This window comes from Colobus angolensis, unplaced genomic scaffold, assembly GCF_000951035.1.
Source record: "Colobus angolensis palliatus isolate OR3802 unplaced genomic scaffold, Cang.pa_1.0 Scaffold3, whole genome shotgun sequence".
NCBI classification, from domain to species: Eukaryota; Metazoa; Chordata; class Mammalia; order Primates; family Cercopithecidae; genus Colobus; species Colobus angolensis.
The window spans coordinates 27504043-27517122 of record NW_012116265.1 but is presented as its reverse complement, the minus strand read 5'-3'; the positions used below and the strand labels follow the sequence as shown (position 1 = coordinate 27517122).

The 13080-nt window shown below is 36.3% G+C and overlaps 1 protein-coding gene across 8 annotated transcripts in view; it reads left to right on the top strand.

The window, feature by feature from the left end:
* Positions 1-13080, top strand: part of GPHN (gephyrin) — a 734237-nt gene that overhangs the window by 454017 nt on the left and 267140 nt on the right. For 3 of the 8 annotated variants that reach the window (XM_011949712.1, XM_011949710.1, XM_011949718.1), the window contains one exon: positions 894-992. The exons of the other annotated variants lie outside the window; for them this stretch is intronic. In XM_011949712.1, the coding sequence (XP_011805102.1) occupies positions 894-992 (99 nt within the window). The remainder of the gene's footprint in view (positions 1-893; positions 993-13080) is intronic. 8 annotated transcript variants of the gene reach the window in all.

Genomic DNA, 13080 nt, shown 5'->3' with positions numbered 1-13080 from the left:
ACTGAAGGTAAAAGACCTTAGATGATTCAAGAAATGAGTTGGGAAAGATCAATAAAGATTTTTAAAGGAACAAAGCTTTTCAGCAATTGTTGAATTTTTCTTAACTAATAACTTATTCAAATATTGCTTGACACAAATGACCCTAGTGGCAAAGATAGGAAATGGATATATTTGCATGTTTAATTTAATAAAGTAATAAATATTATTAGGACAATACCAAAGTATTACAAATTCTCTTTGGGCAACTCCACGGGTAAATATACTACCTTGAGTTACTTGAGTAAATTTAACTGTCTTAAAGTTATAGAACATGGTTTATTCTTCATACCTACTAAAATCCAGCTAGTATGCCTTAATGTCTTCAGAAAGTAACATATCAATTCTGGAGATTATGATTTTTCATTAAGAGCATAAAGATTGAAAATTTAATTGCTATATGAAGTAATTCTCAGAGTTTTATGGATTATCCAGTTATTTTGGCTATGAGCATAGTGAGGTATTTTTTTAACAACATATAGATTAGAATCATCGAGAAATCCTTTTGAAGTATCCATTCAGTCACCCAGTAAGTGCTTACTTAAGGCTAGTAAGTATTTAAGTTTTGTGTGTTTTTTTAATGAAACTAATTGGTGAAATAGGTGCATTTTTAAATCATTATATATTCTTTTTCCTTTACTCTGAATTAAAAGAGTAAGAAGTGCCATAAATTTCAATCTTAGGAGAGAAGCTTATAGCATTTAAAATCTAAGCTGATTCTGTCATTCTACATTTGGAAAATGTTAGCATTTCATTTTTCCATTTGTTTTTACCTTTTTTCCTTTTTAGTCATTTTGTTTGTATAGTTTCATGTTTTCCTGTCACTATATTCATAGTTGTTATGTGTTGTGCATTAGAAGCATCCATTCTACACCAGTCCTGCTGTTGTCATGGCACACGGTGAACAGCCCATCCCTGGTCTCATCAATTATTCCCATCATTCAACAGATGAACGGGTAAGACAAGAGGCTTTTGCATTAATGATTTTCCAAATATGTATTCTACTTCCTCTCCTTGGAGATAGGCTGTAACATATGGAAGATGTGTTGTTTTATTCTGATGGATTTTCAGCATTGCTTTCTTGTGAAAGTGTAAGTGCCACTGAGTATATCCATCAAGGAATTTAATAGAGTTTCTCCTGTGACTAAAGTATTCTGCTATCATTAAGATTCTGTCATTTGTGACAATGCACTTTTCTCAAATGACTTGCAAGAAATTCATTGCTCAGAAGTTATTTTTGTCTTACCAATTTCATCAGATAGCTTTAAATAAATTGCCTGGCTTAAAATAATCTCTTAAGAGAATCACTTTGAGTCTTAAAATCTACACAGATTGGTCAAGCAAATAGTTGATTTGTATCAACCTTCCTATTTTTTCTCATGATTTTACATCTCTTTTTTTTTCTTCATTCATTGGGCTGTCATTACAACCATTTGCAGAGTTGAATTTTGATATAAATTCTGTGATTCCTCATCATAAGTAAACTTTTTAGGTGCATATTTGTTTATTCAGTCACTGGCTCAATGATAACTTGCAAAAAATGCCAGGTTGTAAAAGATTAAACTGATACATAAAAATCATCAAACACTGATAATTTAGACATTGGATGTAAAAAAAAAAAAAAACGGATCTAAGTCCCTAATATGGATATAAAATGAGAGGGACAGAGAAGAAAAAGAAAGAATAAAGGCTTTTAAATACTTAGGAAGCAAAACACCCAAAATTTGGAGAGAAAAAAACCAACAACTTAGCATCCATAGTCTCTTAGAAAATACTACCAAATGAAGACATTTTAAAAATTTTAATTTTGTGGGGTACATAGTAGTGAATATATTTATGGGGCATGTGAGACATTTTGATACAGGCATACAATGGATAATAATCACATCAGGGTAAATGGGTATCCATCACTTCAAGCATTCATCATTTCTTTGTGTTACAAACATTCCAATTGTATTCCCTAATTTATTCTAAAATGTACAACAAATTATTGCTGATTGTAATCACCCTGTTGTGCTATCAGAACTTATCCATTGTATCTAACTATATTTTGAGGTACCCATTAATCATCCCCATTTCCCACTCCCCCTCCCCACCCTCTCCACCCTCTGGTAACCATCATTCTACCATCTTTATCTCTGTGAGTTCAATTGTTTTAATGTTTAGCTCCCTCAAATAAGTGAGAACATGCAAAGTTTGTCTTTCTGTGCCTGGCTTATTTCATTTAACAGTTTCCTACAGTTCCATCCATGTTGTTGCAAATAACAGGATCTCATTCTTTTTTATAGCTAATCAGTACTCCATTGTATGTATGTACCACATTTTGTTTATTCATCTGGTGATGGACACTCAGATTGATAACGCTGCAGTACACATAGAAGTGCAGATATCTCTTCAATATACCGATTTCCTTTCTTTTGGATATATACCTACTAGAGGCATTGCTGGCTCATATGTAGTTCTGTCTTTAGTTTTTTGAAGAATCTCCATACTATTCTGCTTAGTGGCTGTACCAATTTACGTTCCCACCAATAGCGTACAAGTGTTCCCCTTTCTCCACATCCTCACCAGCATTCATTATTGCCTGTCTTTTGGATAAAAGCCATATTAACTGGGAAGAGATTATATCTCATTATAGTTTTGATTTGCATTTATCTGATGATCAATAATGATGAGCACCTTTTCATATACTTGTTTACCATTTGTATGTCTTCCTTTGAGAAACATCTATTCAGATCTTTTACCCATTTTTAAATTGGATTGTTGTATGTTTTCTCCTATAGAGTTGTTTATATAGTCTGGTTACTAATTCCTTCTCAGATGCATAGTTTGCAAATATTTTCTCCCATTCCTTGCGTTCTTTTCACTTTCTTGATTGTTTCCTTTGCTATGCAGAAGCTTTTTAACTTGATATGATCCCATTTGTTTATTTTTTCATTGGTTGCCTGTGTTTATGGGGTATTACTGAAGAAACCTTTGCCTAGTCCAGTGTTCTGGTGAGTTTCCCAATGTTTTCTTTTAGTAGTTTCATAGTTTCAAGTCATAGATTTAAGTATGTAAGTCTTTAATCCATTTTGATTTGATTCTTTTTTTTTTTTTTTTTTTTTTTTTTTTTTTTTTTGAGGCGGAGTCTCGCTCTGTCGCCGGGACTGGAGTGCAGTGGCCGGATCTCAGCTCACTGCAAGCTCCGCCTCCCGGGTTTAGGCCATTCTCCTGTCTCAGCCTCCCAAGTAGCTGGGACTACAGGCGCCCGCCACCTCGCCCAGCTAGTTTTTGTATTTTTAGTAGAGACGGGGTTTCACCGTGTTAGCCAGGATGGTCTCGATCTCCTGACCTCGTGATCCACCCATCTTGGCCTCCCAAAGTGCTGGGATTACAGGCTTGAGCCACCGCGCCCGGCCTTAATTTGATTCTTATATATGGCAAGAGATAGGTGTCTAGTTTTAATCATCTGCATAAGGATATCCAGTTTTCCCAGCACTGTTTATTGAAGAGACTGTCCTTTCCCCAGTGTATGTTCTTGATCCCTATGTCAAAAGGAGCTCACTGTCCGTATATGTATTTGTTTCTAGGTTCTCTATTCTGTTCCATTGGTCTATGTGTCTGTTTTTAGTTCCATGATGTATTAGCTACTATAGCTCTGTAGTATAATTTTAAGTCAGGTAGCATGGTTCCTCTAGTTTTGTTTTTATTTTTGCCCAGGATAGCTTTGGTTATTCTGGGTCTTTTGTGGTTCTGTATAAATGTTATGATTATTTTTTCTGTTTCCATGAAGGTATTTTGATAGGGATTGCATTGAGTTCATAGATTGCTTTGGGAAATATGGACATTTTAACAATATTGATTCTTTCAATCCATGAACAAGGAATGTCTTTCCTTTTTGTGTGTCCACTTCAGTTTCTTGCAAAAATGTTTTATACTTCATCATAGAAATCTTTTATTTCTTTGGTTAAATTTATTCCTATGTGTTTTCTTTGTAGCTATTATAAATGGGATTACCTTCTTAATTTCTTTTTCATATTGTTCACTGTTGGCATAGAGAAATGCTACTAATTGGCCAGGCGTGGTGCATCACGCATGTAATCCCAGCACTTTGGGAGGCCTAAGAGGTTGGATCACCTAAGGTCAAGAGTTCGAGACCAGCCCAACCAACAAGATGAAACCCCATCTCTAGTAAAAATACAAAAATTAGCCTGGTGTGGTGGCAGGCCCCTATAGTCCCATCTACTCAGGAGGCTGAGACAGGACAATTGCTTGAACCTGGGAGGCGGAGGTTGCAGTGAGCTAAGATCTTGCCACTGCACTTCAGCCTGAGTGATGGAGCAAGACTCCATCTAAAAAATAAAAAAAGATATGCTACTAATTTTTGTATGTTGATTTTATATCCTGCCACTTTACTGAATTTGCTTAACAATTCTAATGGTTTTTTGTTGGAGTCGTTAGGTTTTTCCAAATATTGTATCATCTGCAAGGGAGGATAATTTGATCTCTTCCTTTCCAATTTGGGTGCTTTTTATATCTTTCTCTTGTCTGACTGCTCTAGCTAGCACTTCCAATGCTATGTTGAATAACAGTGGTAAAAGTGAGCATCTTTGTCATGTTCCAGATCTTAGAGAAAAGGCTTTCAGTTTTTCCGCATTCAGTATGATACTAGATGTGGGTCTGTTGCATATAGCTTTTATCATGTTGAGGAATGTTCCTTCCATACCCAGTTTTTTTAGGGTTTTTATCATGAAGCAATTGAATTTTATCAAATGCTTTTTCAGCATCAAGTGAAATGATCATATGGCTTTTTTCATTCATTCTGCAGATATGATGTATCACATTGATTGATTTGCATATGTTGAACCATCCTGCCATCCCTGGGATGAATCCCACTTGGTCATGATGCATGATGTTTTTAATATGTTGCTGAATTTGGTGTACTAGCATTTTGTTGAGGATTTTTACATCAATGTTAATCAGATATTGGCCTATAGTTTTCTTTTTTTGATGTGTCTTTGTCTGGTTTTAGTAGCAGGGTAATACCGACCTTGTAGAATGAGTATAGAAGTATTCCTTCCTTGTCTGTTTTTCAGAATAGTTTGAGTAGGATTGGTATCGGTTCTTCTTTAAATATTTTGTAGACTTCAGCAGTGAAACTATTGGTTCTTTTCTTTGCTAGGAGACTTATTATGGCTTCAATCTCATTACTTATTGCTGTATTCAGGTTTTGGATTTCTTCATGGTTCAATCTTGGTAAGTTGTATGCATCTAGGAATTTATCCATTACTTCTAGGTTTTCCAACTTATTGGCATATAGTTGCTCATAGTAGTCTGTAATGATTCTTTGAATTTTTGTGGTATAATTGTGATGTCTCCTTTTTCATCTCTGATTTCATTTATTTGGGTATTCTCTCTTTGTCTGGATAAAGGTTTGGCAATTTTGTTTATGTTTCTTAAAAAAAAACTTTTCATTTTGTTGATCTTTCATACTGTTTTTTGTTTGTTTTAATTTCATTTATTGCTACTCTGATCTTTATTTCTCTTCTTGTACTAATTTTAGGCTTGATTTTCTCTAGCTTTTCTAGTTCTTTATCATGTGTCATTAGGTTGTTTATTTGTAGTTTTTCTACTTTTTTGATGTAGGTGCTTATTAGTATAAACTTTCCGCTTAGTACTGTTTTGCCTATCCCATAGGTTTTGGTGTTTTGTGTTTCCATATTCATTTGCTTCAAGAAATTTTTAATTTGCTTCTTAATGTCTTCAGTGACCCACTGGTCATTCAGGAGCATATTGTTTAATTTCCATATGTTTGTATCATTTCCAAAGTTTTTTTTTATTGATTTCTGGTTTTATTCTGTTGTGGGTTAGATAAGATATATATTATTTCAGTTTTTTGAAATTGTAAAGACTTGTTTTGTGGCCTAACATATCGTCTGTCCTTGAGAATGATTCATGTTCTGAGGAGAAGAATGTGTATTCTGCAGCCTTTGGATGAAATATTCTATAAGTATCTATTAGATTTATTTGGTCTGTAATAGAGATTAAGTCCAGGGTTTTTTTTTTTTTTTAAGACAGAGTCTTGCTTTGTTGCCCAAGCTAGAGTGCAGTAGGGCATTCTTGGCTCACTGCAACCTCTACCTCCAAGGTTCAAGCGATTCTCCTGTCTCAGCCTCCCGAGTAGCTGGGATTACAGGCACGGACCACCATGCCCAGCTAATTTTTGTATATTTAGTAGAGACGGGGTTTCACCATGTTGGCCAGGCTAGTCTCAAACTTCTGGACCTCAAGCAATCCACCTGTCTCGGCCTCCCATAGTGCTGGAATTATAGGCCTGAGCCACCGCGCCCAGCCTCAATGTTTCTTTATTAATTTTCTGTCTGGAGAGTCTGTTCAATGTTTAAAGTGGGGTGTTGAAATCTCCAGCTATTGGTATATTAGGGTCTGTCTTTCTCTTTAGTTCTAATATTTGTTTTATATGTCTGGATGCTCTAGTATTGGTTGCATATATGTTTACAATTGTCATATCCTCTTGCTGAATTGATCCCTTTGTCATTATAAAATGACCTTCCTTGTCCCTTTTTATAGTGTTTGTCTTAAAATCTATTTTTTCTGATATATGTATAGCTACTGCTACTCTTTTTGGGTTTCCACTTGCATGGAGTATCTTTTTCCATCCCTTTATTTAGTCTGTGTGTATTTTTATAAGTGAAGTGTATTTCTTGTAAACAACAGATTGTTAGGTCTTGTTTTCCAATCCATTCAGCCATTCTGTGTCTTTTGATTGGAAAGTTAAGTTCATTTACATTCAGTGTTATTATTGGTAAGTAGGGACTTTCTACTGCCATTTTATTATTTGTTTTGTTTTGTTTTGTTTTTTTCTGGTTCTTTGTGCTCTTCTCTTTCTTCCTTCCTTCCTGTCTTTCTTTTTGTGAAAGTGATTTTCTCTGGTGGTATGTTTTAATTTCTTGCTTTTTATTTTTTGTGGAACTATTGTAGATTTTTTGGCTTCAGGTTACCATGAGCCTTGCAAATACTATCTTATAACCCATTATTTTAAACCAATGACAACTTAACTGTGATTGCTAGGAGTTAAGAGCAAAGAGACAACTGATAAAAACTCTATACTTTAAATTCATCCCCCCACTTTTAAAACTTTTTATTTTTTCTATCTATATTTTATAATACTGTGTCTCAAAAAGTTGTAGGTTTTTTTGTTGTTGTTGTTGAGACAGGGTCTCACTGTATTGCCCAGGCTGGAGAGTGATGGTATAATCACGGCTAAGTGCAGCCTCAGCCTCTTGGGCTAAATCAATCCTCACATCCCAGTCTCCCAAGTAGCTGGGACTACAGGCACGCAACACCATGACCAACTAATTTTTGTATTTTTTGTAAAGACAGGGTTTCACTATTTTGCCCAGGCTTGTCTCAAACTGCTAGGCTCAAGCAATCCACCCACCTTGCCCTGTCTAGGTGCTAGATCACAGTCGTGAGCCACCATGCCTGTAGTTACTATTTTTTAGATCATCTCTTAGTCATCCTACTCAAGATATGAAACGAGTAATTTATACATCACACTTAACAGTGTTATAATATTCTGTATTTGGTCTGTGTATTTACTGTTACCAGAGACTTTGGGACCTTCAGATGATTTCTTATTTCTCTTTAATATTCTTTTCTTTCAGATTGAAGAGCTCCCTTTAGCATTTCATGTAAAATAGGTCTGCTGTTGATGAAACCCCTCAGCTTTTGTTTATCTGGGAAAGTCTTTATTTCTCCTTCATGTTTGAAGGATATTTTCACAGGATATAATTTTGTAGGATAAAAGGTTTTTTCCTTCAGCGGTTTAAAATTTACCATGCCACTCTCTCCTAGCCTGTAAGGTTTCCACTGAGAAATCTGCTGCCAGACATATTGGAGCTCCTTTATATGTTATCTGTTATTTTTCTCTTGATGCTTGTAGGATCCTTTCTTTATCCTTGGTCTTTGGGAGCTTGATTATTAAATGTCTTGAGGTGGTCTTCTTTGGGTTAAATCTGCTTAGTGTTCTATAGCCTTCGTGTATTTGAATATTGATGTCTTTATGTTTTGAAAGATCTTTGTTAATATCTCTTTGAATAACCTTTTTACCCTGATATCTCTCTCTCTCTCTCTTTCTCTCTCTCTCTCTCTCTCTCTCTCTCTCTCTCTCTCTCTCTCTATACCTTTTCTTTAAGGCCAATAACTCTTATTGCCCTTTGAGGCTATTTTCTAGATCCTATAGGCGTGCTTCATTATTTTTTATTCTTTTTTCTTTTGACTATTCTGACTGTATTTTCAAATAACCTATCTTCAAGCTTACTAATTTTTTTCTGCTTAATCAGTTATGCTGTTGAAAGACTCTGGTGTATTCTTCAGTTTATCAATTCAATTTTCAGCTCCAGAATTTCTGCTTGATTGTTTTTAATTATTTCAGTCTCTTTGTTAAATTTATCTGATATGATTCAGGATTAATTCTCTGTTATCTTTCACTTTGTTGAGCTTCCTCAAAACAGGTATTTCTAATCTCTGTCTAAAAGGTCACATGTCTCTGTCACTACAGACTTGGTCACTGGTGCCTTACTTATTTAGTTCATTTAGCAAAGCCATGCTTTTGTGGATGGTTTTCATGCTAGTGGCTGTTCATCGATATCTGAATATTTATTCTAATCTTTGAAGTCTGGGCTTATTTGTACCCATTCTTCTTGGAAAGGCTTTCCAAATACTCAAAGGGAATTAAATGCTGTGATCTAAATCTGGTCACTGAGGCCATATGTGCATTAGGGGGCACCCCAAGCCTAGTAATGTTGTGACTCTTGCAGAGGTGCTCTGACTCTTATAGAGGTACTGCCGTGGTGGTCTTAAATAATATCCAGGAGAATTCCCTAGATTACCAGGCAGAGTCTTATTCTTCTCCCTTACTTTCCCCCAAACAAGCCGAGTCTCCCTTTTCGCACTGAACTGCCTGGAGTTGGGGAAGGGTTAATGCAAGCAGTCTTGTGACCACGACCACTGGTACTGTGTTGGGTCACTCCTAAAAGCAGTACAGTACTGGGTCTTGCCCAAGGCCTGTGGCAGCTATTTTCTGGCTGTTGCTGCTGTTTACTGAAAGACCAAGGGATCTTTAGTCAGCAGGTAAGGAATCCTGCCAAGACCAGGTCTTTTTTTTTTTTTTTCAGTGTAGCAGGTCCCCTTCTGGCCCAAGGTGGGTTTAGAAATGCTGTCCAAGAGCTAGAGCCTGGGATGGGAGGCTTTAGGAGTCTTCTTGGTGTTTATAGCACCAGGTTGCAAGACAAAGTCCTCTTTACTTTTCCTTCTCTTTTCCTCAAGCAGAAGAAGTCTCTCCCTATGGCCATTATCACTCTAGGCTCATGGCAGCTACTGCTTGGCTGCCACTGATGTTTATTCAAGGCCCAAGGGCTTTTTAGTCAGCACTGGTGAGTCCTGCCAGGCCTGGATCTCTCCCTTCAGGACAGTGAATGCCTTTCTGGCACAAGGCAAGTCTAGACATGCCTCCAGGAGCTAAGGTTAATATTAGTACATCAAAAATTATTTGAGTGACCCATTTTTCAGTTCTCCCAAGGATTGTACATAACTAATACCATTCTAGATGCATAGGAGATACGTTAATTATTAGGGTTTAATTCTTTGGAGGAACTAGTTGAGAATGACTGTAAAACTGTTCTAACTGGATGTTCTCATATAGCGTCAGTGAAGACTTTCCCATTGATTAACTATTAGCTGGTATTTAAAAGTCCTTTGTAAATAGTAATTGGTTTTTTGACAGATGTTCAGTTTTGTAAGTAGACTCACATGTTTATGTTTCCTGTGACAAATGACAATTAGCAATATATCAAAGAGTATAATGTTGTTCTTCAGACTGTGCATGTATCTATACAGTAGTATGAAAAGGAAGAAATAGGTAACAGAAAGTCATGAAAAGAAAGGCCTTGATGCTTCTAAAGAAGTTATGTTAACTTTGAATACTTCTCTAACACTAACTTTATTAATGAGTCCCACTGGTTCTGAATGACCTGGTGTGTTGTCAGTGTGTCAGAAGACCTCTATGTAAGAACAGTCATTTGGAATATCTATATGTATTATTTGGCTTACTTTTGCAAGTTTTACCTATGCAAAATTAATATCAAAAGGGAGCACCTTATTACCTATTAAAAAGAAAAATTAGTTTCCCTCAGCTGGTCACAATCTGAGGCATGCGAAGCAATGTAGGATACTGTTAAAGTCTTGTAACTTAAAGACAGAAAACCAGGATATAAGCCCTTACCTCACCACTTAATAATTCGGACAAGTTACTTAAAATTTAAGCTTCAGTTCTCAACTATGAAATGGAAATAATAATCATCCTGTATCTCACAACAGAGTATTATTTTTAGTACAGCAGATGACATATATGAGGAAATTTTTATAAACTTTATAAATTATGAATTAAATATTTGCAGAATTCTTCCAAGGTACCAAACACTATGCTCAGTGCTCAGAATACACATACGAACAGGTTGTTCCCCCGTAAAAAGTTCACAGCCTGGGGCTTGGGTGCAGTGGCTCATGCCTGTAATACCGGCACTTTGGGAGGCTGAGGTGGGCAGATGTCTTGAACCCAGGAGTTTGAGACCAGCCCAGGCAACATGGCAAAACCCCATCTCTACTGAAAAATACAAAAATTAGCCAGATGTTGTGGCACATGCCTGTAGTCCCAGCTACTTGGGAGGCTGAGGTGGAAGAATCACTTAAGCCCAGGAGGTCAAGGTTGCAGTGAGCGGTGATTGTACTACTGCACTTCAGCCTAGGTGACAGAGCGAGACTCTGTCTCAAAAAAAAAAAAAAAGAGTTCACAGCCTAACTGAAGAGTTGCCTTTTTAAAATTACGTCTTTACCTTCCTAACTCAATTATCTACTTCTAGTAATCAAAAAGTGAAACCTGGTCAAGGTACTGACTGTTCAGTAATTACTAATGAGCTCATTGCTACTTATTGCAAAATTAATCAGCTTGCTATTTCAGGAGATGGAGACTTGAGAAATGCCTCTTGTAATTGACATTTGTTCATTGTCTCTCCAGCAGTCATTTTCCATTCCCTCTTCCTAGCACTATACCACATTTCCCAGTCATGTAGTTTGAGTGGAATTGACTAAACCTCCAAGGTAGGTTGGCTTAATACTGTATAATCAGCATATCCATTTCACCTAGCCACAGTCATTAGTTCAAGGATCATGTAATTCAAAGCAGTCAGAGCCAGTGGATTTCATCTCTTAGATTTTAATTGAACTACTGGGGGACACAGATTCTCTGTTTCCTGCTGAACATGAATGAGGAAATATACAACCCCAAGAATTATATCTTGGGACCGTGAATGGAATGCCTCCCATGATGGAACTGGCAATAAGAAACAATCCTGAGAACTGGAAGTTTAAAAGAGATACTGGGTCCCAGTAATGTTTTGTGAACCACTCATTCAAGCCTTTCTTGAACTATACAGTCTGCTTCACTTTTTGGTTACATGAGCCAATAAACTAATAGAGATTACTGTTGTCCATAACTAAAAAGCATCTTAATTATTATAATATACCTCAATATGTACTGTATCATCAAAGAAATAAGACATCTTCCTAATAAAGACTAAAATGTATCAAATAGGAATCCCTGAAGTTTCATATTTGGGTAAAAAACCTGATTCAAGAGGATAAAGGGTTGGAAAATGTGACTTAAAGTTGGAAGAGAATGAAAATAAATCCTGCTCTTCTGTATTTATAAAATAAATGAAGATATTTTCAGAGAGACTGTATCCAAATCTGAAGGTGACAACTTATGCTTTGCAGCCTCAAGGCAACTGATAGGTTCAAAACTCAAAGTAATAATTAAATACTTAAATTCTTTGCCTATTAACAATAGGCAAAGAATTTAAGACAAAGAGGGAAGATACTCTTGGAGGTTTGTAATAGGAAATCTCATGTCACTGACAGAAATTAAATCTTCTGGAGAAATCCAAAACAATAATGATGCTCCCTAAGCTGTATTGTATGAAAGAATTTCTACTGATTGCCCTGGGAAGAAGAAGAGTTGGTGATTTCCTCTTGGTAAATGATATGGAAAAAACAATATTTTTATCCATATCACTTATATATATATGTGTGTGTGTGTGTGAATATATATGTGTATATGTATATATATGTATATGTGTGTTTTATATATATAAAACAAACATGCTATATGTTATGTTTATTAAACATATACATATACATGTGTATACCACCGCATGGTGGCAGGCACCTGTAATCCCAGCTACTTGGGAAGTTGAGGCAGGAGAATCGCATAATGTGTATATGTATACATGTGTATACATGTGTTTATGTATACATATACATGTATATTAAAACTTTATATATACAGTTTTATTGTTTCTTTTTATCCATGAGGATTTTGATATATTAAAATAATTATTCATTGAATAGCAATCATTCTTCTAAGCATTTTATATATATCAACTCTTTACATAAATCCTTATTTTGCTTGTAAGAAATCTGAAGCTCATAGTAGTTAAGAACGTGGAACTCCTTAGTGGCTGAACTGGTATTCAAGTCTAGGCAGTCTGATTCTAAGATGGGAATTCTTGACTACTCTGCTACAGCACCTTTCACAAAAGAAAAAGTAAAAGAAGACGTTTGGGAGGTGACAAACAAATTACAAACTCTCCTCAAAAATGAGAATTGGGATCCAGGTGTGGTGGCTCACGCCTGTAATCCCAGCACTTCGGAAGGCTGAGGGGTTGGATCACCTGAGGTCAGGAGTCTTAGACCAGCCTAGCCAACATAGTGAAATCTCGTCTCTACTAAAAGTACCAAAATTAACCGGGCGTGGTGGTGGGCACCTGTAATCCCAGATACTTGGGAGGCTGAGGCAGGAGAATCACTTAAACCCCGGAGGCAGAGGTTACAGTGAGCAGAGATTGTGCCATTGCACTCTAGCCTTGGTGACGAGAAACTCCATCTCAAAAAAAAGAGGAAGGGAAGGGAGGGAAGGGAGGGAAG